Consider the following 26,858-nt stretch of genomic DNA (forward strand, 5'->3'; position numbering starts at 1 on the left):
AGTTAAATCTCTAAGGTTCTCTAAGTCTACTCCTATATTACCTGCATAATAATAATTTTTTTCTTTGCCTGTTCCTTTGATTTTTAAAGTTATTTTATTGCAATAGCTAGTATTTCTGGAACTAGATCAAATAACAGTGATCTTATTGGAAAAGCTACTAATAGTTCTTCATCACAGGTGAATGAGCTCCCTTGATTTTAGAGAGCTATTTACCATTCTTAGGAAAGGCCTATTTACTCTTATTCTTTTTAGTGCTGGCCCTGACAGGCCTCCGTGGGTTGTTGGGCATCATGTTGGTCTCAGGCCTCTTGCACAGCCTTTTGGTACTCGTGTCCAGACAATGAGGAACCAGAGTTATGGAGCCCTGCCTTTTCAGTTTCTCGTGGAAGCTGGATCTTCCCTTGTTTTTTTTGACAAGCCAGGAACGTGTTACTGAAGGTCACATTGGCTTGATGTGTCTGGAGCTCCTATTTAGAGTGCTGGCTGATTTCAAGTCTGTATGTGAGAATTCACTCTATATCCTCCCCTCCCTTCTTCAGAGGCTTCTGAATGTATCTGAACTTGCACTGGCTTCCCTGAATCAATTTCTACCAGCCTTTGTCCTCTCTGGATTTTTTTTTGTTTAGTTATGGATTAGATGAAGTATCTCATTTCTGAGTGTTTTCTGACTTATCATTGGTCTTTCTGGGGCCATTTTTATCTTTTGGATTTTGTGTAGGAGTTGCTTTACTTCTCTACTGCTACCTTGAATGTTGCTGTTTTTTCTGGAAGCCCTAAAATGTTTTCTTTTTTTTTGTTTTTTTAGGCAATTGGGGTTAAGTGGCTTGCCCAGGGTCAAACAGCTAGTAAGTGTCAAGTGTTTGGTCTGAGGTCAGATTTGAACTCAGGTCCTCCTGACTTCAGGGCCGGTGCTCTATCCATTGCGCCACCTAGCTGCCCCCCTAAGATGTTTTTCTTAATAAATTAGCCTTTTGTTTTTCACATCATAGTAATTTTCCAATATTTTCTCCATCCACCTTGTTGAACCCACCCTTGTAATATCAAAAAACAGTTGAGCAAATATGAATGACAAATTGATGGCATATACTTCATTCCATCTACATAATCCTCTACCTCTAAGTTCAGAGGAGAGAAATGGGTTTCATCATCTTTTCTCTGGGATCAGTATTGGTCACTGTGATTATTCCTTTTGCAATGAAAATTTCTTAGGATGGTTTTCAGACAATAGATGTACTACCTGCTATCATTTAGGCCTATTCTTGAAGCCTTTCCAGCTTGGCAGGGCTGTTTTAGGTAGGACCATTGGCATAGTTTTGAAGAACCCAGAGCCACCTCCAGGATAATAGTAGTAAGAACAATGGCTTATCTTTAAGGTTCACAAAGTGCTTTTCTCTAAACAATATTTTAAGCTACAGATACATTATCATTTTTTATACCATTGTACAGATGAGAATGCTGAAATACTAGTAGTAATGATTTGGAGTCAAAAGACCTAAGTTCAAGAACCAGCTTCTTTTTGACCCAGCAATGGCACTTCTAGGGCTGTATCCCAAAGAGATCATAAAAATGGGAAAAGGACCCACCTGTACAAAAATATTTGTAGCATCTCTTCTTGTGGTAGCAAAGAATTGGAAATTGAGGGGATGCCCATCAATTGGGGAATGGCTGAACAATTGTGGTATATGAATGTAATCGAATACTATATTGTGCTATAAGAAATGATGAGCAGGTGGACTTCAGAAAAACCTGGAAAGACTTGTATGGACTGATGCTGAGTGAAGTGAGCAGAACCAGGAGAACATTGCACACAGAAACAGCCACATTGTGTGATGACTAACTTTGATAGACTTAGCTTTTCTCAGCAGTGCAAGGATATAAGACATTTCCAAAAGACTCGCGATGGAAAGTGCTTTCCACATCCAGAGAAAGAATATGGAGTCTGAATGCAGATGGAAGCATATTATTTGCTCTTTTTTTTCTTTTGTTTTGTTTCCTGTTGGTTGTAATTCTTCTTTACAACATGACTAATGTGAAAATATGTTTAATAAAAATGTATATGTAGAGCCTATATCAGATTGCACGTCTGTCTTGGGGAAGAAGGGGGAGAAAATTTGAAACTCAAAAGCTTATGGAAGTGAATGTTGAAAACAAACAAAAAAAGAACATGCTTCTTGACTTACTAATTTTGTGACTATGGGCAAATCACTTAATCACCTTGAAACTTAGTTTCTTAATCTACAAAATGGGAATGGTAGCACTTATATGACTTCCCTCATGGGGTTGTTGTGAGAAACCCCTGAACTCTATATAAATATGAGCTGCTATTTTTTTGGGAGAAGTGGGGTTGGATCCTATGCTTTCATCATTAGTGTGGGTGGATCTTCCCATGTGGAAATTCCCTCTACTAATGGACTTCACCTTAGAGTCTTGGAGAATTGCCTATGGCAGAACAGATCTGGGTCAGAATCAGAACTTGAACCCACATCTTCTTGCCTCCAAGGCAGGTTCTTTATCCACTCCACCACATTGCTTCTCATCATTAGTGCCTTTTCTAGAAATGATTATGTTACTGTTGCCTGGTAGTCTGAGAGGATGGAGTATGTGTTAAGTATAGCATTTGAACTCAGGTTATCCTAAATCTAAGGCCAGCTGTCTATCCTCTATGTCATCTTGTCTGTCATACTTTTCCTTTCCTTAGCATCTCTTTCCCCATCTGTATACTATCCATTGACATCCTTTTCAGCCTTATCCAAGATAAAAATACCAAGAGGTTTTCATTGTAAGATATCATCTGTGAGGTTTCATCCATTAGTTATGGAACATGAGGATAATGTGGTACTGAGTGGAGTTATTTTTTTCTCTCTTAGGTATCTCTTTTGTATTTTCTAATGTGCCTCATGAAACCAGTTCTTTGACCCTGATGAACCTTTCATTTTTTTTCTGACAGATGATATGGCTGAGCTGCTCCTTGGGGAATCCAAACTAGAACAGTTCCTGAAAGAAAACCCGTTTAAACAGGGGACCAGCCCTCGAGGTCCCAGGCCAAAGCTGACAGAGGTTCGGAAACACCTGACTGCTGCACTAGACCGAGGGAACCTCAAGGTATTTTGGGGACTCTGAAAGAAGGTAGAAAAAAATGGGAGGAGACATACCACTGGAACTGATAGCTCTACAGTGTTTGGGATTTTGGGGAGCCCTCTAATTCCAGTGCTTCCAAAAAATGAGAGGAGAAAGGGGAAACATTAATTTTTTTTAATGTAGTCTAGCCGTTTAATGTTACTTTTCTCTGGAAATAAGATTCTGTTTCCTGGATTTGTTGGAGCCATTGATTCTACTGTGTTAGCTTCATAACTCACCAGTCACCCTGTGGGTAGTGTGGGCTGAGCAGTGTCCCTAAGACTGGATTAAATTTGTTGATTCATAGCTCATTCAAACTGTAAGAGAATTTAAGTGACACCTAGACCACATCTCTCCTTTTACAGGTGAGGAAACTGAAGCCCAGATTGGTGAAGTGACTTGCCCAAGGTTCTAGAAGTATTGTGTCAGAGCACAGTTTTTTTTAAGTCACTTTACATTAGATTCTTCCAAATCACATTCTCTTGCAAAGACGTGGTATTCTTTCCTGATCACTTGAAGTAAAACTGAAAGTGTATCACAGAGTTCAAGTTAGGACTTTGCTCTTTTAGTAAAAGAGGGAAGTTGATCATAAGTTTCACTTCTAGAATGATTTCCTATTTTAGAGAAATAGTAGCTTGTGAATGCAACAAACTCATCTGGCATCCAGGCTACATGGAAGTATGTACACTATTAAAGAGTGGTAGAGGACAGTCAGAGGACGAAATTTCTGTTCATGTTAGGGTTGGGCCTAATGGGCCTCTGATCTGGTGTGATGTTTTCTTCCTTTTTCCTGTCTTCTTGTTTCTGCTCTCCTCTTTCTCTCCCTCTTAAGATGATTCCCTTTGTGGCCTCTGTTTCTGTTCCTATTGGAACCCTATTTTTTTTTTCCTTTTTCTTTTCACATAATGAATTCTTCCCTCCCTGGATCATTTTCCCTTTTGTTTCTGAAGTTAAAGTTTATCTGTTGCTCTAGTGGCAGCAGAATGGACAGAATGGAGTCAGAGAGGCCTGGATTTGAATCCTGCCTCTTTATACTTACTAGCAGTGGAACCATGGGTAAACCATTTACCTTTTCTGAGCTTCTGTTTGCTTGTCTTCAAAATGGAGATAACATTTCTAGTACCTGCCTCAGAGTCATTGTGAGGCTCAGATGAGGAAACATATGTGAAGTATATTTCAGAATCTTAATGGTTATAGAAATGTCAGCTATTATTATTGTTCATGTGGTAGACTTTACTCTGGCCCCCCCAAATCTTGTCTTGGTGGTTTTTACATAAGTCCTTATTAAAACCGCTCTTTAAATTGTGATCACATCTGATTCCTTCTTTGGGGCTCTTATTTTCTTCAGCATATCATCTGCATTGATAGTCATTCTTCCTTGGAAATTTTGAGATTGTGTCTTTTAACCCTAATGATTTCTTTTTCTCCTTTCTTTTTGGTTTTTTCCTTTTTTAAATGCTGGAAACATGCTCAAGCCTGCTGGTATCTTACCTTTGTGACCTTGAACAAGTAACTCTACCTCTATAGCCTTTACTTTCCTCATCTGTAAGTGGATGGTTTAGACCAGATAGTCTCCAAAGTAACTTCCACCTCTAACTTTGTATGAGGCTCTAATTCTTCCTACTGGGTTCTTTTATTCTCATCATTTTGCTAATTCCTTTTCTTTCTATTCTTGGAAAACTCTTGTTTATAACATAATTATAATGAGGAATCAATCCTAACATATTCCCTTAGTTTCATTCTATTACATGGGCTTATCACATACCTGACAGTCTTCAGAACATGTGGTAGTCGCCACAGGTATGATGAGGCAGTGTGGAGGCCTAAGTATAAACACGTTCTTAACCTTGGAAGCATGCCTCAAGTCACATTATCTTATAGGACATCACTTAATCTTGTTTTCTAGAGGCTTCTAGAAAGCATCCCCTCTCTACTTCCCCAATATATCATAAGCTCCTTGAGGGCAGGAATTATTATTTTTTTTGGTCTTTGTATCTCGAGATCTGAGTATATGATACGCACTTAATGAGAGTTTTTTTAAAGGTTTTATTGATGCCTTTTATTTTTCATGCCATAGAGATTTTCCAGTAATTCCCTTCCCCCACTCTACATTGTCACAAAGAAAAGAAGTTAAGCAAAACCAACTAACATAGGGACCACTTCCGATGGCTCTTAGGGCAGCCAACATTAGGCCCTCATTGTCCCCTGTTCTTTTATTAATGTGGGGAGGTGTGTTTTGTCAGAGATCCTCTTGAACCAGTTATCATTGCCTTCAGCCTGAGTTTCACCCACGTTATTGTAGTCATTGTTGACTCTCCAGGACCATAAAACATAAACCAGTTGCTCATCTGCATTAGTGGAAGGAATTTCCAGACTGGGAGTTCCCTTAACTAGTGAAATCTTAGCTCCAGCTAACCAAAAAATCATTGTGTATATTGTTCTCTTGGTTCTTCTTTCTTTGCGTTGTGTCAGTTTATACATCTTTGCATATTTCTTTGGATTCTTCATATTCCTTGTTTCCTATGGTACAATAATATTTCATTACATTCATATGCTATAATTTGCTTAGCCGTTCCTTGATTGATGGAAATTCTTAGAAAATTGGAAAAGTTTTTGCCAGTTTAACTTAAAAATTTGAATTCTGGCCCTTATCTCTTCTCCTTTTTAACCTTTTTTTCCCCACCAGTTCTGTTTTTCTCCTTTAATCAAAGCACACAGAAGTAGTAAAATCTGGTTGTGTTTTCCCATATGCTCCTACCCACGTTCTCACTCTTCCCCGTCTCAGAGATTTATGTTCATCTTTCAACAGTGATGCTTGTTTCCACTTAATTTATAGTCACTTTTTACTTTCTGGACTGTGTAAGAGGCAATGTTGTACATTAGAGAAAACTTTGGATTTGGAGTCAGAAGGACCTAATCTGAAACCTAGAACATGTTTTTAATGTTCTCCACGGCCCCCAGATACTCATTTTGTAGTCTGTCAAAGAATATAGGTGACAGTTGAAGACTGAAAGCTTTGGGATAATGGTCACAACACAGGGGGTTTCGTTTTTAGACCTTGCTTAAAGTTGACAGATTGCCTTGTTTTTCCTTTCTTTGAAATGCAGTAGAAATGGTAAAGGAAAGGAAGATATAATTAGCAAAAAACCATCCTGAAACTGGGTAGATCCGGATAGGATTATAGATTGAAAGATGGAAGAGACCTCAAAGGTCATTTAATCCAGGCCTCTCCTTTGCAGGTGAGGAAACTGACACTCAGTGAGTTAATCAACAAGCCTTTACTAACCTCAGAGATTAAGCAAGTGGCCGAGGCTCATGCAGCCAGGGACTTGTTTGCGGTGAGATTTGAGGTTTTCCTTGACACCGAGTCCTTCACCCAGCGCTTCTCCCTCACACTGAGACGTGAAAAAGGACTGAAAAGAAGAGGCGCCGTAGGTTTCATATGTTCGTAGTCTGCGGGCAGCTTAGAACAGTGGAAAGAGCAGTCTGACAGGACCCAGGAGCCCTGGGCTGTCCTGAAAGCTCCAGGCCAGTCACTGCCATGCTCGTGGCTTTGCCACTGGTAAGCAGGGTGACCTTGGGTGGTAAGGTCCTTTCTGGGAGGTATTCGCCTCATCTGTGAAGTTAGGAGGCTGTCACACTTGACGTTCTTTGACTCTTCACTCTATGATTTTTATCAACTTGGTTTCCATTAGGTCTCCTCTGTTTTCTGTTAAGTTCTGGGTACATGGAGCAGAGCTTCCTTATTTTCATGACTGCTAGATTCTGATGTTGGGTAGACGTCATGTGCTAGAGCAGAAAAAGAGCAATGTTTGGGCCCAAAAGACTTCCAGTGGTTTTAAGGCTGTCTGTGTACTTTCTGCTTCAGGCAAGCAGTACCACCAGCTGTTCTCTGAACTCTACATTGCCTTACCTATTTCTGTGCATTTGCACAATTTTATCTGTGCTTCTTGGGCAGTTTGGTGGCCTAGTGGATAGATGCTGGCTTGGAGTGGGAAAGACCTGAGTTCAAATCCAGCCTCAAGACACTTAGTAGTTGTGTGATCCTGGGCAAGTCACTTAATCTTTGTCTGCCTCAGTTTCCTCATCTGTAAAATGAGGTGGAGAAGGAAATGGCAAATCACTCCAGTATGTTTGCCAAGAAAACCCCAAATGGGGTCATGAAGAGTTGGACATGACTGAAATGACTGAATGAATCTGTGCTTCTCAGAACCTTTTATCTTCCTTCAAGACTTTGTTCAGACGCTCACCTCCTCCATGAAGCCTTCTTTGCTTTCCCCCTGTTAATTCCCTTTCCCTTCTCAAATGATCTTTTGTCTGCTTATCTGTATGTATGTAATAAGTATCCTTTTATCAATCAACATTTATTAAGTACCTGCTACATACCAGTCACTGTACTAAGTACTGGGAATACAAAAGAGGCCAAAAAACCAGTACTTGCTCTCAAGGAGCTTACAGTTTAATGGGGGAGACAACATGCAGACAAACACAGAGCAGGCTGTGGATGGGATAAATGAGAAGTAACGGATGTGAGGCACGAAGTTTTTTTTTTCTTTTTCCGAGGCAGTTGGGGTTAAGTGACTAGTAGTGTCAAGTGTCCTGAGACAGGATTTGAATTCAGGTCCTCCTTTTTCCAGGGCTGGTGCTCCCTCCACTATGCCACCTAGCTGCCCTAGCAAGTCACTCAGATTAAGAGGGATTGAAAGGCTTCCTGTAAAAGACAGGATTTTGGTTGGGACTTAGAGCCAGAAAGGCAGTAGGGAGAGGTAAGGAGTGGAGCTTGAAGGCATGGGAGACAGTCAGAGAAAATGCCTGGAGCCTAGAGATGGAGTGTCTTGCTGGTGGAACAAATAGGAGGCCTTTATCACACAATTGAAGAGTATGTGGTGGGCAGTAAAGCGGAAGAAGATTGGAAAGGTAGGAGAGGGCTAGGTTATCCTGTCTGAAGATTATAGATTCTTTGAGGGTGGGAAACATTTCATCTTTTAGACCTTATACCTCTAGCACTTGGCACAGCATAAAACACGGTGCTTAATAAATGTTTATTGAATTCAGTTTGGTAATTTGATAAATGTTTATTAAAAGCCTAATCTTTGCAAAGCATTATGCAAGGTTCTGAAGGAAAAATAAAATTTTGAGAAGAGATTGTCCTCAAGTGTCCACGTCCTAGTTACAGTTCTTGCTACTTTCTAACCCTGGGCAAGTTATTTAAGCTCTGAGATTCAGTTCCTCTATCTGTAAAATGAGATGATAACAGTTATACTACCCTACCTCTTAGGATTATTTTTAGAGCAACTGTTGATATCATGGATATGTCAGTATTTAGCAATAATGAGAACAATAAATTTACCTGTCATTTCCAGATATAATTCAGGTTTCTTACATAGAAAGCGTCCCTTCTTGTCCTAGCCTGAGGCTGTTATTTGTTACTGTTATTGCCTGTTTCCCCTAGGTAATGCTTTTTAGGATTATTAGATTTAGAAAGGACCTTAGAGGTCCTTAGAGCTTCTGTAGTTCAACATCCTCGTTTTTAAAAAATTAAATGTTTTCGGTTATCAGGGATTTCTTCCCCTCTCTCGCCTCGTCAGCCTCCACTGGAAAAAACAAACGTGCATAATCAAGCAAGACAAATTCCCAGATTGCCATGTCTAAACATGTATGTTTCATTTTGTGTGTTTATTCCATCCTTTTTGTGTCGGAAGGTTGGTAGCATTCTTCATCATCTGTCATCTGGAATCATGGTTGATCAGTGTGTTGATCAGTTAAGTCTTTCAGAATTGTTCTTTTTTGCATTATTGTTATGATAGTATAAATTGTTCTGCTTCTGCTCACTCCGGTCTGCATCAGTCCATACAAGTCTTCCCAGCCAGCTTCCTCATTTTGTGGATGAGGAAACTTTGCCCAGGGAGGTAAGTAATTTGCCGAAGGTCTCACAGGTAGGAGGTATCAAGGCCAGGATTTGAAGTCCTGTCTCTGACTCCAGATCCATTACTTTCCCCACTATGTTTTACTTGCCTTTAGTTGCCTTTTGTTTGCTTGCCGTTCCTTTGAGAACGTTCCCTCTTAAACTTGTTGGAGAAACCGCAAACTAAGGTAACTTTTCTTTAGAAAATACTGGAGAACATTTCAGCAGCAGCTTTCCTGTCTTATCTCAGTAGCCGTTAATAATTTGTTGCTCACTTTTGTTGATATGGCAGGTTTTGTGCCTATGTAGAGTTATGTAAGATGGATAAAGAAAACTTAGTTTTAGTTCCAAGAAGGGCTAGACATAGGAGTGGAATTTGTTCCCTGCTATGAAGTAGCTGGATTGCTTATTTTTCTTCCTTCGCTAATGATTGGGATGTGGAGTCATGGGGATGGGGGTTGGGGGGAAGAGAGAAGGGAGGGAGAGGGATTATGGACTGGAGGATGGTGGAGGAGGCATATATTTTCAAGGTGTTGAGGGGACAGTACTTAATTACAATAGTTGGTACATATAGGACTTTCAAGGTTTGTAAAATGCTTTACATACATAATTTATTCTCAGTTGTTTCAGGTAGTTATTTACCAGTATTATTATTCCCATTTTATAGATGAAGGAACTGAAGCCCACAGAGATGAAGAGGCCTGTGGTGACCTGGTTAGGAAGGGTCAGAGGCAGGAAGTAAGGCTGTTTTCAGCTTCAGCCCAGGTCCTAAGTTTTGAGAACTTGGACTGACAGGACCGAAAGCTTACTGAGAATAACCTACCAAGTGTAAACATTGGCTCCCATTTCATCTCATCTCTCTGAGTTACAAAGGCCTTCAGTGGAAAGAGTGCTGGCTTTAGGGGCAGAGGACTTAGAGTTGAATCTTGGCTCCTCCTCTTCCTCCCTATTGACCGTCTTGGTCTGTAAAATGAGGAAGGTGATTTTGGGACATGTGGCCTTGAGTCCCTTCTCCTTCTAAGTCCTCTGGCACTGGTAGCTGCCTCTTCTTGGTGAGCATCTTCAGGTAAAAGGGAGACTAAATGGATCAGTTGATGGAGAGATTACTATGTGAGAGTGTCCGTTGTTCTTTTCATTAATGAAGTATCCATTCTGCCTCCAACCCAGACTGTGTCTGGTGCCCATGGGTGAACTCCGGTGCATATCAGCCACTGCCTGCCTTGGATGGTTGGGCCAGAAGGAAGCTGTACGTGTAATCTTGCAGGAAAATGGATTTTCTCTCCTTTTCCTTCTAGTCAGAATTTTTACAAGAATCCAATTTGATCATGGCCAAGTTGAACTACGTGGAAGGGGATTACAAAGAAGCGCTCAACATTTATGATAGGGTGGGCCTGGATGACTTGACGCTGACGGGAGTTCCACCTTACAGGTTGCGACTGATTGCTGAAGCATTTTCTACCAAAGGTGAGAGAGACCCTTTGATTTCTCCTCTTTTTAAATTTCTCTTTCAGGAGTGATATTTGGAATGCTGGAAAAGCATTTCACACCTTTTCTTGGGCACTTTTGGTCTTCTCTGGTGATTCATACTGGCCCTGACACAAAGTCTCTTCCCAATGCTTCCAGTGCTATGGGAAAATTTGTTCCATTAGGTGGTTGTTCATTCAGCTCAGTGTTCTAAAATGAACTCATCTTCATAGAGTCAAAGTTCTAGAGCTGGAAAGAACGACAATCCCCATTGCAAAGTAGTTGGTATAGGTATTAAGTGCTGGAAGAATCCAGAGGAAGCTCACTTTTGGACTGAGGGCCTGAGGGAAGGCTTCATGGATAAGTAGGGGCTTGAGCTGGGTTATATAGGGTAGGTAGGATTTTTGCCAAGGAAGAGGAGGATGAAAGATATTCCAGGGGGAAGGAGTAGGGTGACTTAGGTCGTGTTGAAGGATGACTGACAGGAGGTGTCCATTCAGTTTCTCTGTGGGTCCACAAAACCACCTAGGGGAGATAGAGCTGTGAGAGTCAAGTGTAGCAACCGACATAGGGTGAATCTAAGCACTGGTGCCTCTCCCTCTCATCACCTCCTGTGTAATGGGGGAGGAATGACTAATAAGCCGAGGTATGAGATGAGAGAAGCTGTGTGGTGTAGTGGAATAAGCCCTGGCCTTAGAGTCTTGAGTTCTTGGGTCCGAGGCCTGCCTACCACTTACTAGCTATGTGACCTTGGCCAGCCCAGAGCATAACAGAACCTTAGGGCCGGGCAGTGCTTCAGAGACCAGACCACGTGCCTGTGGCCCAGCTTGGACTTCCACAGAAGTTCTGCCACATCACCAACAAAAAATTACCTGGCCTTTGTTTGAAGACCACGAAGAAGGATGAGCTTTCAAAGGCAGCCTGTTCCTTTGTAGAGTTACAGTTGTTAGATTTTTGTCCTTCAAATTGAATCTTAATTTGCCTTTCTTAAAATTCTGTTTGTTGGTTTTAGTTCTACCCTCTGGGACCAAATAGAACAAGTCTAATACTACTTCCATCTGACAGCCCTTCACAGAATTCATCTACGGGTTAAAAACCTCATTTTCTGTATATTTCTATATATTGGGAACATGGAATGGCATTAGCTCTTCCCAGTCTTTATTATGCTGCTGTTTAAGTCACTTTGACCTCTCTGAGCATTGATTTCCTAATTTTTAAAATGAAAATAACTGTATTTCTATTAACTGGCCTTGAAAGTTTGTTAGTATGTTAGATAAACTCAACAGGTTTTATGAGCTTATAGGATTTTGAACTCCAAGAGACCTTCAAAATATCATCCATAGAGACTGAGGAATTTGGGAACTAGAGTGGTGAAGTGACTTGTTCCAGGTCACACAGGGAGTAAGAAAGTGAGGATTTGTTTCCAAGGTTTTCTGGCTTTTGGTCCAGTGGTTTTTCTTCTACATCTTGACACTTCTTCTTACATAATGTTCATGTCCATTCTCTTGATGCTATGCTTGTAACATTCAGATGTTCATTTTGGCTAATGGCAGTCCCACCCATCCATTCCATCTGCTCTGTGCCCCTGCCATTGGCCTGAGGCCTGGCAGTAGAAGTTTGTTCTGCTGATTTACTGGCATCGTCCTAATAGGGTTTATGCCACAAGCATGGCAAGGGCTATGTCTGTCAAAAGGTAGGTACAGTGTACCATTTGGAAGGATTGATTTAGCTTCCAACAAGACTTTAAGAATTTAGCTCCACAGTGTTCTAGGGAAGCTGGCCTTGAAACTTCTGATCCACAGCTGGCTCTGCCTCTGGTGGAAAAGCAGACTGGAGCTGGGGATAACTGTGTGGGGTTCTCAGTTGAGAGCTGTTGGAGACGCCAGCATAGATGGGAGAACCCCTTTTAGAATGCCCATGTGAATAAATAGCCTTTCAATACTTTGTGAAAATTCTAAGGCTTTTCAGTGATGTGGGGATGATAGCTTTGTTGTATTACTATTGCTCATTCTTTTATGGATAGCTTTTCAGTGCTAAGTGGGAGGTGGGGGATGTATAGCTCCCTCCAATATATATGCATAGATATGTACATGTATAAATATGAAATTCTATCAGTAGCTTTAGGAAGCAACTGTTGAAGCCTGAGGCCTTAGTCATCTCTGACCAGCCTAAGTGGTTGGGGGCTAGGTCTTAATAATCTTCATCGGCACTGTAATTTGGTTTGTCAACTCTTATTTGTGTTTCTAATACCAGATGTAACTTTTTTTAAAGGGCCTTCCTTGTGGCAGGCACTATACTGGGGATACAAACATCAAATGGATCAGTCCTTACCCTCTTACATTCTGTAAGGTGAGACAACATGTCAGTGTATTATATACAAAATAAATACAAGGTAAAGTTTTTATGGGAAGGCCCCAGCAGCTGGGTGTGATTGGGAAAGTGGGTCTTAGGCTGAGCTTTGAAGGAAACAGAGGTTCTAAGAAGCAGAAGTTAGGAAAAGGCTGCCCTCTAGGCATGGGGGTAACCAGTGCAAGAGATACAGTGCTTTGTGTCAGGCGCTGCAGGGCCAGTTTGATTGGATCGCTGAGCATGTGAAGGGGAATAATGCATAATAAAGATAATGATAAGATTGGAATCAGGCTGTAAGGGCTTTAAAAACCAAGCCCAGGAGTTTGTATTTGATCCTAGAGGCAGTAGTGAGTCAGTGGAGTTTATTCAGTGGAACAGTGAAGTAGTCAGACTCTTACTTTAGGGCAATCATTTCTGTAGCTGTTTGAAGGTTAGTTTGCAGAGGGGAGGAACTTAAGGTTGGGAGATCAATGAGGAGGTTGTTGCACTACCCCAGGTGTGAGCCTTGACTAGAATTTGCTTATGAGATGTTTTTTCACTGCAAATGTTATCATCATCCACCCATTTTATAGTTGAGGAAACTGAAGCTCATGGTAAGTTAGGACAAGGCAGCCTTTGATATATTTAAATTAATGATATAGTATCAGGCTGGGCTTATCTGTGTAGACAAGAGTGGGTTTCATGTACTTATTGACATGAATTTCATTTAAAAAAGCTCAGTATCAGGAATTGTACTTGTGAGAACATGGATTTGAGGAACCACTGAGAGATGTTTACAGTAGAATGACAATCCTAGTGTTTAGTTTTGCCTCTGGGTGCAGTTTCTCTGATGGCTCTAAGTATAGTGTTTTTGAGTGTAGTTGGCTTCCTTATCTTAGTTTTGAGGCTGTTCCTTCAATTTGAAGTCCAGCACATAGGCAGTGAAGTTAGTGTTTAATTCAACATTTGTTAAGCGTCTCTTGTGTGTAGAATACTGTTTTAGGCACTAGGGGAGACAGGAAGTTTAGGTAAAATAGGATCCCTGTCCTACCTTCAGACACTTCCTGTAGCTATTTGGTTTTCAAGGCTATATATATGCCCAACAAGTGTTTAGCCAAAGCTAAACATATCATAGTTTGCTTGATTTATCGGTTGCTTTTCTCTAGAGTTGGGCTTTGAACTTCTCATCAGGAAAGGTGACCGGGTTCATGAATAGTTTGGGCATGGAACTATTTGTCACACTCAACACAAACGTTGAGTCATTTAATGAAGATAGTAGAGGAAATATCTGAGTGTATGCAAAATATTTGAGCCCGGTCAGCCACGATAGCTATACTTTGGGCCCTAGAATCCTGGACTCTGAGTTGTGTAACAGTCTTGTCCAACTTTGCTTCAACCGGGGGATCTCACACCCTTCCTCTAGGCTCTTTAGAGGAAGAAAAATCTGATAGGGCAGCATCAGCTGATCCAGAGCATTTGGTATAGTGATAATGAGTAATGTCAAAGGGGTAACAGTCCTGAGTTGCATTCTATATTAGAATTGTATTTATGTGTGTGTGTATGTGTGTGTGTGTGTGTGTGTGTGTGTGTGTGTGTATATGTATATGTAGCTTAGGGGATTGTCTTTTAGCTCTACCTTCTCTACCATACATTTTCAGTTTCCTTTGCTAGATAATTATCTACATCCTACCTTATAATCATCAAGGCTCTGATGTGGACTCACTTTTCTCTCTATACTTTTGTGATCGTGGTGATCTCATCAGTTCTTGTGGGTTCAGTTATCCTCTTTATTAAGATTATTCACACATTTCCATATCCAACTCTACTGTCTCTCCTGATTGCCAAGTCCCACCTGCCTGCTGGACAACCTCACTTGGATATCCTTCATTATATTTATGTCTACATATAGAAAGAAGAGTAATTGCAAAATGAGATGTGTATCTGTTAGAGAATATGGAAACCAGCTATTGCCATAAGATAGGTTGGAGAAGAAAGAACAAATGTGCCATCCATCAGTCCATCATTCCAAGTAAAGATTCATTCACCATGATTAGTCAAGTCCGTCCTTGGCCCAGGTACATTTAATTGAGTTGATTCTTTTGAGAAAGTCCCTAAACTTTAAAACATACACTATTGACCACACTGTATTATAGATACATTGATGGATTTGAATTTTCAGTCTTTGTGTGTGTAGGTGCTACTCAAGGGCTATTGCAGCCTTAGACCTAGCCTTTGGAGAGAGAATAGATTTGTTGCTCGTGCTACTGACAGCTTAGGGAATGTTTTTTAGCTTGGAGGAACTCACAAGCCACCCACATTATTTTGCTCTCTGAGACTGTACTTAGCCAAGTGCTGGGAGTAATATACACTGAAATAAGGCAACGTGACAGCTTGGATTCCTTGAGATTTTAGTTGGGGGAGGGATAGGAGTGAGAAGAAGAGAGGAAGATTTCTAAACTGTTTCATAATGTCCAGGAAGGAAAAGGTTAAAATGATGGGGTTTCAAATCCCAGACTGGTCAGATAAAAGGGAGAGGGTTGAGCCATATCAGTAGATGGACCGAAGATTCAAAAGAAGAAATCCAGGCAGTTGGGTTTATTTCTGTTGTGATATTTTGGGGGCCTTATTGGCACAAGAGTATTATTTGTAATTTCACTTACTCTATATTGTCTATTGACAGTTTTTAAGGGGGGGGGTAATTCCATATTAGGAATAAGAATGAGTTTAATTTTTAAGTTTGGGTAAATGAACATTTAGAACTTTTATTTGGTGCCTGAAGCTTTTTCAAAATGATCTGGGGTCTCATTTGCCCATAAGAAGCTAAATGGCTCATTGGATAGAGCACCAGGCCTGGAATTAGGAAGACTTCAATTCAAATCTAGCCTCAGACACTTACCAGCTCTGTGATCCTGGGCAAATCACTTAACCTCTGTTTATCTTAACCTACTGGAGAATGAAAGGGCAACCACTAGAGTATCTTTGTCAAGAAAACGCTATGAACAGTGTGGTCCACAGGGTCATGAAGAGTTGGGCACAGCTGAATGACTGAACAACAACAATAACATTGACAAATAAACATGCAGAACTTTTACATGGTGCCTGAAATTTTGTCAAAGTGACAAATGAGTCAATTGAAATGAGTCAAAGTCTCATTTGCTCCTGCAAACACAGTGAAAAATGCAACACTTTCTTGTCATTTTCGTCATTCAGAGATTTAAAGAGCAAAATTGGTGCTGGATGGATGAGAAGAAGCCTATTTAGTGAATTTTAAGTTTCAAGATTTAAAACATTCATTTGGATCAAGCTCAGGGAATTCTAGCTAGTGTGTCTTTTTGGCTTGTAGATTTGGTCATCCCTAGTGCTTCAAAGTCTCCATAGCGCTTTTCATCCATTCCTATACCCTGGCTGTTTAGTATCTCTGTGCAGCGTCTGTTCTTTCCCTTTCTCGACCTGACCTCTTGTACTGAAGTTTAAGGAAGGGATTTAAGGGGAGCTGAGTGGTGTAGTGGATGAAACTTGGAGTCAGGAAGACCCATCTCTTCCTGAGTTTAAATCCAGCCTCAGACACTTACCAGCTGTGTGATCCTGGGCAAATCACTTAACCTTGATTGCTCCAAAAAAAAAAATAGGAAGGGATTTATTTACAAGTGAAGAGAAAAACTTCCATCATATACAACCTTAGATATCATTTAGTTTAACCCTATCTTTTTACTGAGCAATAAAACTGAGTTGCTAGAGACAAATAACTTGCCTGGTGCCACACAATAGGAGAGCAGAGACTGCAGCTCAAGGTTTCCTGCCCCATTTTGCTATGATACCACTTTGTATGCCAGTGTAGTTGGTGGCCACTTGCTTGCTATGATTTTCAAGACCCCATGAAATGTCTGTTGTCTAAATCTGGCTTGTTCATATCATTGGAGTCATTTCCTTTGGTTTGATGAAAAAGCAGAAATATTTTCTTCAGACTGCCATTTAAAAAACCATTCAACCACCAGTTATTATGCAAAATTGGGAGTTGGAAGGGGTCTCAGGGGGCCATCTAGTCAACTTATAGATTAAAGAATTCCCTGTTATAATATAGTCCTCCAGTGGTTCCCCAGCGTCTCTCTGATTGATGATGTCTAAGGAGGGAAGCCGCCACTTGGGGCGTTCCTTGACTCCTGGACAGTTCTGATAGGTAGGAAGGTTTTTCTGTCATCCAGCCCCAATTTGCCTTTTGTGGCTTTCACGCAGTCTCCTGGTTCTGCCCCCTGGTGAGAGACAGCACATTTAGTCCCTTTCCCACATAATAGCTTATACAGGCACCTACTTTGTGGTAGGCACAGGGGATACAAGTACAGAAGTGACGTTCTAAGAGGCAGATGCAGCACAGATAAATACAGAAGATATACAGAATAAATACACTGTGATTTTTTTTGAGGGGATGCGTAGGGAGTACTAACAATTTGAGGAATCAGGACAGTCCTCTTGATGGATGTGGTATTGGAATGGAAGCTTAAGGGGAATGAGGGGTTCCAAGAGGGAAGGGTGAGGAGGAGGAGCACTGTAGGTGTGAAGGGCAGCTTATGCAAAGGTGGCAGGTGGGAGGGAAACAGCAAATGGGCCAGTTTGGCTGTGGCTAAGAGTGAATGAGGGAATGTAGATGAAAGGATGGAGCCACATGGTAAATAGCTTTAAATGTGAAACAAAGTGTTGGTATTTTATTCCCAAGGGGAATGTTACTGATTCTTCTTGAGCAAAGGAGTGAGGTGCGCTTCTGGAACAGCTGAGTTTGGCAGCTTTGTGGATGATGAATTGGAGAGGGGAGATCTTGGAGACAGGGAGGATAGTTAGGAGGCTAATGGATTGTCCAGGAGAGAGGTGATGAGGGTTTGAACTAGGGAGGTAGATGTGAGAAATATTTAGGAAGGTAGAATTGAAAAGCTTTGGCCACTGGTTCAAACATTTATTATATGTGTGTTTGTTTACTACGTGACAGGTATTGTGCTGAGCACTGAGGGTACAAAGAAAGACAAAAACTTCTGTGCCTTCAAGGAGCTCATGTGCTAGTGGAAGAGGCAATATGTAAAGGATCAAGTATATATAATATGTGTATATGTACAGATATACGTATACATACATACACAGACTAGATGGAAGAGAATCAGAATGGAGAAGGCGGGGGGGGGGGGACGGACACTAGGAAAGGCCTTCTGCATTAGGTAGGCTTTAAGCCAAATCTGGAAGGGAGACACAGAAGCTAAGAGGCCAAGGTGTGTGTGTGTGTGTGTGTGTGTGTGTGTGTGTGTGTGTGTGTGTATGTGTGTGTGCGTGCACGCGCCAGGAAGAGCCTTTCTGGTGTGGGGGATGGTCGGTGCATGGACACAAGAGGGAGGGTTGTCTTTGAGGAAATGCAAGTAGATCACTGTGGCTAGGCAGAGTGTATGGAGGGTGGTAAAGGATAAGAAGGAGCCAGGCTATGAAGGACTTTATATACCAAACAGGATTTTATATTTGGCTGTTTATATTTATATTGTGTCATATTATATTGTATTATATTATATTACATTATATTATATTAGTGTATATTACATATTTGATCCTGGAGGTGATAGGGAGCCACCAAAATTTACTAGGTGGGGGTGTGTGTGTGTGTGTGTGTGTGTGTGTGTGTGTGTGTGTATGTGTGTGTGTGTGCGTGCGTGTGCGTGTGCGCGCGCGCGTGTGCGCGCGCGTGTGTGTGGCCTAGTTAGACCTGTACTTTAGGAAGATTAATTTGGCTCCTGAGTGGAGGATGGCCTGAAGAGGGGAGAGACTGGAGGCAAGGAGACCAATTAGGAGGCTATTACCCCAGTCCAGTGAGAGGTGATGGAGGCCCACCCTGTGTTGTGAGCTGTGTAAAGAGAAAGAAGGGAGTGTATAGGAGAAATGTTGTGAATGTAGAAGTCACGGGATTGGGTGGTAGGTTGGTTGTGGGGATATGAGCTATATATATCAGTCAATCAGCTAGCGTCTAGTAAGCGCCTACTATGTGCGAGACGCTGACTATGCAAATACAAACAATCCCTACTTGCAAGGAGCTTCTGCTGGAATGGAGGAGGCAAGTCCACATATCAATACATACGACCGGACAGGCAGTTTGGAAGCACCAGGCATCCTGACCCAGGAGTCGGGGAAAAGTAGTGTCTGCTCTGAAATAAACTGCATATTGGGCAAATGGAAAAGTAAAGGACATCTCTGAAAAGAAGGAGCTTTTGGAAGAAATGCTTAGGTGGCTGTGAACACCTAACACCACCTGTCTGGAAATAGCAGAGCTGCGGTCAGACAATCTGTAGTCATTCCCACTCCCTCCAGCTTGAGAATTCAGTGTCTTCACACACCCACAGACGTCAGTGTTATATACTGTGATTCAGTCACTGAGCTAGAAATCTAATACACTGGTAATGTTGGTTTTGAAAAGGTATCTGTGAGGTAGCTGGAACACTGTTTGCGTGTTTATTTTCTGTTCCTGCCTTCTTATGTGACCGTGGACAAGTTTGCATCCTCTCTGGTCCTTACTTACTCATTTTCAAAGGGAGGTGATGAGACTAAATGATGTCTTAATATTTATTTTTATTTTTTCTATTTTTGACAGTGGTGGCTTAATTAAAAAAAAAAAACAAAACCAACCCACATCTGACTGTATATGCAACATTTTGCACCACAGTACTCCACTTCTCAACGGGAGTAGAGCTTGGTAATTGATATTCTTTTCTCTAGGAACAAGATTTTTTTTAATTGCAATTTTAACTGATCCTCTGATACGTTAACTTTTCATGTGGCTTTAAAATTCTGTGGTTACTTCCCTCCCCACTTGCCCTCTAAAAAGACTAAATCAGATTTTATTTCAAAGCGAGTGAAGTGGCATGCGTTAAGAGGCCTAAAGAGTAGATTCCTAGCTGAGGTCACATTTTAGCATGAATTTAAGTCAAAGTGTAATCTCAGTCTATCAGTGGTTGAGAATTATGATAACAAATTTCTTCTGGTCGATAGGAGCAAGTGAAAAAAAGCTTGAGGGCCTAGGGGGTTTGTGGGAGAGGGGGATAGGTCTTTAATGAGAGGGAGCAGGGTCAGAAAGAAGAAGCTGGGTACTTATATACAGTTTTCCTAGAATCAGCTCTTGACAGAAATTGTCATTGAGGTATTTTGCTGTGCATGTTACAAGATATCCTGAAAAGAACACAGCTTGAGGGGAGCAGATGTAATAAAGTTGGCTCTGCTACTTCCTAGCAGAGTGGGGCATGTTTCTTAATGCCTTTCAGCCTCTATTTTCTTATGGAGGTAATAATGCTTGGAATGCCTACCTTATTAGGGGCATTGGGAAGAAATATACTTTAATGCTCCAGTTAAATCTTTGATCTCATCAGTGTGTCTTTCCAGTAGTACAGATTAAAATCCATATATTCCTTTTTTGCTTTGTAATTCTTATTCACATTCTCCCATAAATCCTTCGCAGAGGATCTTCCCACTGTGTTGGAAGCATTCTTCTAGTGCTGTTCAGGTTCCAGGGGCACCAGTGTAGCACGCCGGCCATCTGTTACCTTTCTCTCTTCCTGCATGATTAACCTACCTCCTCCACTCACACATTTCTTTTTATGCCACTTTTTGCTTCCAAGTTAGTAATATGCTGCAGCTTGTGTGCTCCTCATGGGCCTCTACATAGCCCATTGGGTCACGTGCAGCTTTGAATTTTCAGAAATTGTGGTGGTGACCCATTATTTAGCCATGTCATACCACTGAAATAATGATCGTGTGAAAAACATGGATGTTTGTTGTCAGGTAACAACTTGACATCATTGAAAGGGCCGCACAGTTTGCCAGATGTAACTTATTTGCCCTATTTGTATTAAATTATGAACCCAGCTTATTGTCCACATGTGATCCCTGATCAAGAGACATGTACCGAGGAACGACTTAATGGATTGCTCCTCCAGCTATGTGTCCTAGTTTGGGCGACTGGTGTTCTTCCATTATTTGTTTTTTACTGTGTGGATTGGTGGAGTGGTCTCCTATTCAGCACAGTATTATCTGCATACAGGAATATATGTGAGGGACTTCACTGTCACTGGAGAAATCTCTTTCATTTGGATTCCACTCATGATCCTTTCCTTAACACAGGCAAAGCATGCATCTATTTTATACCTTGTTTCATTGAACAAAATTATCTTGCTGGTTATATCCATCAAGAAATCTTATATGCTTTTAATGTATGTATTAGATACATCTTGTTGGAGAAAAAAATGTTAAGATTGCATTTCGCTTGAGTCAATTTTTTTAATAGAAAACAATACAATAAAATTTTGTGTTTTCTATGCATCAGTCAGTTGGTTAATGGTGAAGATGTTATCTACGGTAGAGAATCATTTGCAAATACATGCTTGTTCCTTCTCATATTTTCATTATGGCTACCTTTGATATTTATGATTATTTTCATAAAGATTTTATGGAGATAGAAAAAGAAACCTATGAGTCAGTAGATATCAGTGTCCTCTAAATTCCCTTTTTTAGGTCATATGCCATCTGTTATCTTTTTCAGTCATTTGGAGCCTTCCTTTGAAATAATTTCTTCAGTTGTTTCAGTCATGTCTGATTCTTCATGACTCCATTTGGGGTTTTCTTGGCAAAGATACTGGAGTGTTTGCCACTGCCTTCTCTAGCTCATTTTTTACAGATGAGGAACCGGCAGACAGGGTTAAGTACTTAAGACTTGCTCAGGGTCACACAGCAAGTATCTGAGGCCAGATCTGAACACAGGTCCTCTGACTTGAATAAAAGTGTCACATGGTCAGATGTGTGCTTAAGGAACATTTACTTTGGTAACTTTAGACTAGATTAAAGTGGTAAAACACATGAATTAGGGAACCCCACTAGGAAGCTATTGCAAACAGCTAGGTAGACTGGAAGTACACTGAGTGAATATTTTGATGAAGACTCAGAGAGGAGAAAGTTTCCCGGAGACAGTGGTGGTGAGCAGTATAGCAGATGGACTGAGAAGGATTAGGACTGTGAAAAGACCACAGAATATTTCAATTAAGGGATAACAGGCTGCTTTGGAGAGTGCGGTTTCAATTGAGTGATGAGATCAGAAGCTGAATTGCCCAGAGTTGAGGAGTGAATGAAAGAGTAGAGGGAAAGTGGAGTCAGTGAGCTTAGGTAGCGTTTTCAAAGAGTTTGGTTGAGACAGAACAATAATAGCTTGAGGGGATGTAGAATCTTGTGAAGCTTTTTAAGGGTTTGGGGAGACTTAAGCAAGTTTGAAGGCAATAGGAAAGGAATGAAGGTTCACAAGAAAGATAATATTTGTTACCTGATCCTAAAACAGCCCTGTGAAGAAATTAAGTGACTTGCCTCAGGATCACACAGCTAGTAAAGTATCTGAGGCAGATTTTGAATCCTTGTCTTCCTGACTCAAGTCCATCCCTCTCTCTGTGATACCATAATGCTTTGCAAGGGTCCCAAGATGATTAAGTGTCTCATATAATGGTATTCTCATTGCCTTTGGTTTCTCAGTGAAACCCACTTGTTGAATGAACCTCTTTATCTGCCTCCATGGAGAACCCATGAGCTAGTATTCTATTTAGCTTTAGTGTCATTGTTTCTTTTGGCTTTGTTTATAGTGAAAAAAAATCAATATCGCTATGATTCAGTCTCTCCAGTACGTTGACCTTTTGGTCACTGAACAGAGTTCTCATGTTTAATTCATAGTTAATTTAATATTTATAAATAAGCCATAACCCAGCCCCCTCCTACTTTTTCAGTCTTCTTACTTCTTATGCTCAACTTCAATCCAGTGACACAGGCATTCTGCTTATTCCACAGACACAACCCTCCATCTCTTGACACAGCTGTCCCTCGTGCCTGGAATGCTCTCCTTCCTCTGTTCTGACTGCTGAACTTCCCTGTGGTTGTTCTGTTGTTTTAGTCCTGTCCGACTCTTCATGACCACATTTGGAGTTTTCTTGGCAAAGATATTGGAGTTACTTGTCATTTCCTTCTCCAGCTCATTTTTACAAATGAGGAACTGAGACAAACAGGGTGAAATGGCTTTTCCAGGGTCACGTAGCTAGTAAATGTCCGAGGCCAGATTTGAACACAGGTCCTCCTGGTTCCAAGCCCATCCGCTGCACCACCACGAAACAAACAGAGCTTCTACCAGATGCTGAGAGGCCCTGTCTTTCAAGGAGTTGGCCATCTTGGCTTCCTTTAAGTCCCAACTAAAATCCTGTCTTCTACCCCACCTCCTCTAAATTCCAAGGCTTTCCCTCTGTTATTTCTTATTTATTCTGTGTAGAGCTTGCTTTGTATATCTTTGTGTGTTGTTATCCCCCATTAGATTGTAAGTTCCTTGAGTGCAGGGACTAATTTTTTTTTGCCTCTTTTTGTATCCCCAGTATTTAGCACAATGCCTGGCACATAGTAGGCTCTTAATAAACGTCAGTTGATTAATTGAAACAGTTCCCAAACTTGAATTCTTAGCACTCTTTTTTTGCCCCTCAGTCACCTTCATTAGAAAAGCAGAAATAATTGTAAAATGCTACATGTATGTCAACCGTTATTGTTATGCAGCTGCAACACTGTGCATGATTTTATGGAGATTAAGTAGCATTAATTTGATACTGTATCGGTGACATATCCCAGTTCTGCTTGTTTTCTATGGATTCTAGGGTATTGTTTGGTTTAGAAAGCAAAGTGTTGTTACCTTCAACCCCCAGATCTATACTCTGGGATCTTTGAGCACTGTAATTGTTTGAAGATGTAAAGCTTATGGCCTGGCTGGACTCTGACTTACTACACACAAGTTTATTAGCTCATAAAGCCTAACACTAAACATTCATGGTAAAACAAAAAACAAAGATGACACCGCCAGTGCAGGCTAGCACTTTCCATGCCCATATCATCTCATACCTAGACTACTGTAGTAGCGTTGAGGAGAGGTCACATGTTTAAAGAAATAATAGAATTTCTCATTTATTGACATCCCTTAGAAATGTAACTTTAGATCAGCTTGAGAGAAACAATGGTTATTATGTAGGTGTGTCCATTATACAGGAAGGTGATATCACTAACTTAGTACTAAAAGTGCTGGTGAGTTGAGCTCTTTTTCTTCCACCCAGTATGAGCTATTAGTCACACCCTCTTAATTATAAAATCATTGGCTGGGGCTAGGGAGTACTCTCAGTGGCTGAAGTGGAGAGATTTTCCTTATGTAAAGCTAACTGATTTGAATCCATGACCTAGAAATATCAAATTGACTAGCATCACCAAATAGCTTTATCTTATTACTACAGACTCCAGCAGTGCCTATCTGTTTTGCTAGCTCATTTTCTCTTCCCCCACTAATGTCACATATACAAGGGACTCCTCTAGGAAAGGCAAAAGAATATGCTTTTGTAAAAAATATTTTTTCCAATTACATGTAAAAATTTTTCACATTCATTTTTTAAAATTTTGAGTTCTAAATTCTTTCCCTCCCTCTCTCTCTTCCCTACTCGTTGAGAAGGCAAAAGAATGTTTTTTAAAAATTGTTTTTATTTTCAGTTCCTTTTTTTCTCTGTCCTATTTCCTCCTCCCATTCACTGAGAAAACAAGGAAAACTAAAACCCTAAAAAATATGAATAGTCAAGCAAAACAAATTTCTACATTAGCTATGTATATATGCATACATATCCCCAGCCCTTCAGGCTGCCCTCTTGAGGCCATCACCTCTTTTTCTGGAGGTGGGTAGCTTGTTTCATCAGCAGTCCTTCCTGATTGTGGTTGATCATCGTGTCCACCAGCTTCCTGAGTCCTTTTTTATGATAATCTATGTTTTTTTTAAATTCAGTTTTATTTTCAGTTCCAGATTCTCTCTTTCTCCTTCCCTTCCGGTCCCCAGTGAGAAGGCAAGAAAAATAAAATCCATTACAAGTATATATAGACATATGAAACTAATTTCTTCATTAGCCATGTTTAAATTCCTAACTCTCATTTATCTTTACTGTATTTTTATTGTGTAAATTTTTCTCTTGTTTCTGCTTACTTCACTTTGCAGTCATTTCAGACAAGCCTTCCCAGATTTTTCTAAACCATCTCTTTCATCATTTCTTAATAGTACAGTAGTATTTCCTGACATTCATATATCATAACCTTTTCAGTCATTCCGCAATTGAGAGGCACCTGCTCAGTTTCCAATTCTTTGCCATCAGGAAAACAGCTTTTTCATACACACACACACACACACACAAATAAGTATATATGTTTTTTATATATATATAATATCATATATGTTTTGTATATATGAGTCCTTTTTTTATTTCTTTGATCTCTTTAGGATGTAGACCTAGTAGCAGTATGGCTGGGTCAAAGGGTATGCATAGTTTAATAACTTTTGGGGTGTAGTTCCAAATTGCTTTCCAGTGCTACCAACTGTGTATTAATATACCTGTCTTCCTACAGCCCCACCAGCATTTATTATTTTCCATTTTTGTCCACTTTGACAATCTGATACATGTGAAGTACCTCACAGTTGTTTTAATTTTTAATTATCTAATTATTAGTGATTTAGAACATGTTTTTCATATAGTTATTGAGAGCTTGAATCTTTTCTTCTGGAAACTGCCTTGTTATATCCTTTGACCTTTTATCAATTGTGTTATGGTTCTTAAAAAAGAATATGCTTTGAGAAAGAACTGCTTTGCATGTAAAAGTGATAACTGAGAGTTCTCAAGGTACGTAGTTTTGACTTTTGGTTGTGAATCAGGTCTGATGTCTGTCAGTAATATCTTAGGTTGGAAAAATCATATTTCAAGCAGGAAATATAAATCATTATTTGTAGCAGAGAAGAGCCTTTCTCTAAATCAGAATTATGGGAGCACTACCCTGTGATGTTCCATGGTTGGGCTTCTAATTTTACCAATAAGGATTTGTGCATTCGGATCCCTGTTCAGTGACTAACTCCCTGTGTGACCTTATCATTTCACCTTTCTAGGCATCATTTTTCCCATTTGTAAAATGCGAGGATTGTCTAACTAACTTGTGATTTATATGATGGGGAAAAGGTCGCACACCCATCTTGCTTTCTTCGCCATCTTTTGCCCTCCCTTCCTCACCATCTCCTGTTCTCTGTAGTGAAGAAGGCCAGTTGAAAGACATACTCTCCTTGCCCCTATGTAACTTAAGATAAGGGGGACACTTTAGTTTCTGGTTATTATTCAAGCCATAATTACTTTTCAGTATTCTCCTGGTGATGACTACCACCTCAGGAGAATCACGATTACAGCTGGTTCCAAAGGACTGTGGAAAGATGCAGATTGGCTGGAAACAGGACTACAGCGTGCTGCAAGGACAACTTGGATAACTTATCTGTGTTGTTGTTGGTTGTCCTTCTTTCTTGAAGAGGACCTATGACTTCAGCAGGGTGATGTCTTGACTTGCAAATGAATTGGATTTAAGTGAGGCAGAGCTGTGCAAGGTTATCAGCCTCACTCTCTCCTCCAGAGTCATTGGAATCCGGTGGCAAGACATAAGTCAGGATGACTGGCGATGGCCCAGGATGCAGTGAAAGACCTTGGCTTTTTTAAGCTAAGGTCTTTGCCAGGTCTCAGTTTGTCTGAGGCAATGCTCATTCAGTAACTAAAGACCAAGTAAGGATTGAGGTAAAAGATGGCCTAGTTTGCCTTCATAAAAGAATCAGTCTGGGAGGGGAAGACCCTCAGAGTTTCTGGCTGGAACTGAAACAGTTGCTATTTACACTCACTCTGAACCATCAGAACCCAGGCAATGAACAAGTGAGGTTTTGCCAAAAGAAGTACCCAACAAGACAAAGGACTCTGGCATTTGCTTTGAGTAGCTTTGAAGGCCAGGAATAATATTGCTGTTACCTGGTAGGAGTGTGCCCTTTGCATTTAAATTTGCATTTTGTAAAATTGACTTTTCTCCCCAGTGGAAAAACTGAGAGGGTTAGGGGAACACATTTCTACTTTCAGAATTATCATTGACAATGAAGTTTTCCTTGAAAGAATGGAAGTAGTTCTCTATGGAGGATACC

General features: G+C 40.6%; 1 protein-coding gene across 9 annotated transcripts in view; it reads left to right on the forward strand.

Moving 5' to 3' along the window:
* The window catches only part of TTC7B (tetratricopeptide repeat domain 7B), a 318,583-nt gene that overhangs the window by 25,954 nt on the left and 265,771 nt on the right, over positions 1-26,858 (forward strand). For 7 of the 9 annotated variants that reach the window (XM_021000269.2, XM_078151432.1, XM_078151433.1 and 4 more), the window contains exons 2-3: positions 2,948-3,102; positions 10,318-10,486. In XM_021000269.2, the coding sequence (XP_020855928.1) occupies positions 2,948-3,102; positions 10,318-10,486 (324 nt within the window). Of the gene's footprint in view, positions 1-2,947; positions 3,103-10,317; positions 10,487-26,858 lie in introns of those variants that run through there. The other 2 variants (XM_021000274.2, XM_078151435.1) reach the window with 2 other exon arrangements.

The sequence above is a fragment of the Phascolarctos cinereus genome, unplaced genomic scaffold (genome assembly GCF_003287225.1).
Source record: "Phascolarctos cinereus isolate Bilbo 61053 unplaced genomic scaffold, phaCin_HiC Scaffold_3;HRSCAF=262, whole genome shotgun sequence".
Taxonomy (NCBI): Eukaryota; Metazoa; Chordata; class Mammalia; order Diprotodontia; family Phascolarctidae; genus Phascolarctos; species Phascolarctos cinereus.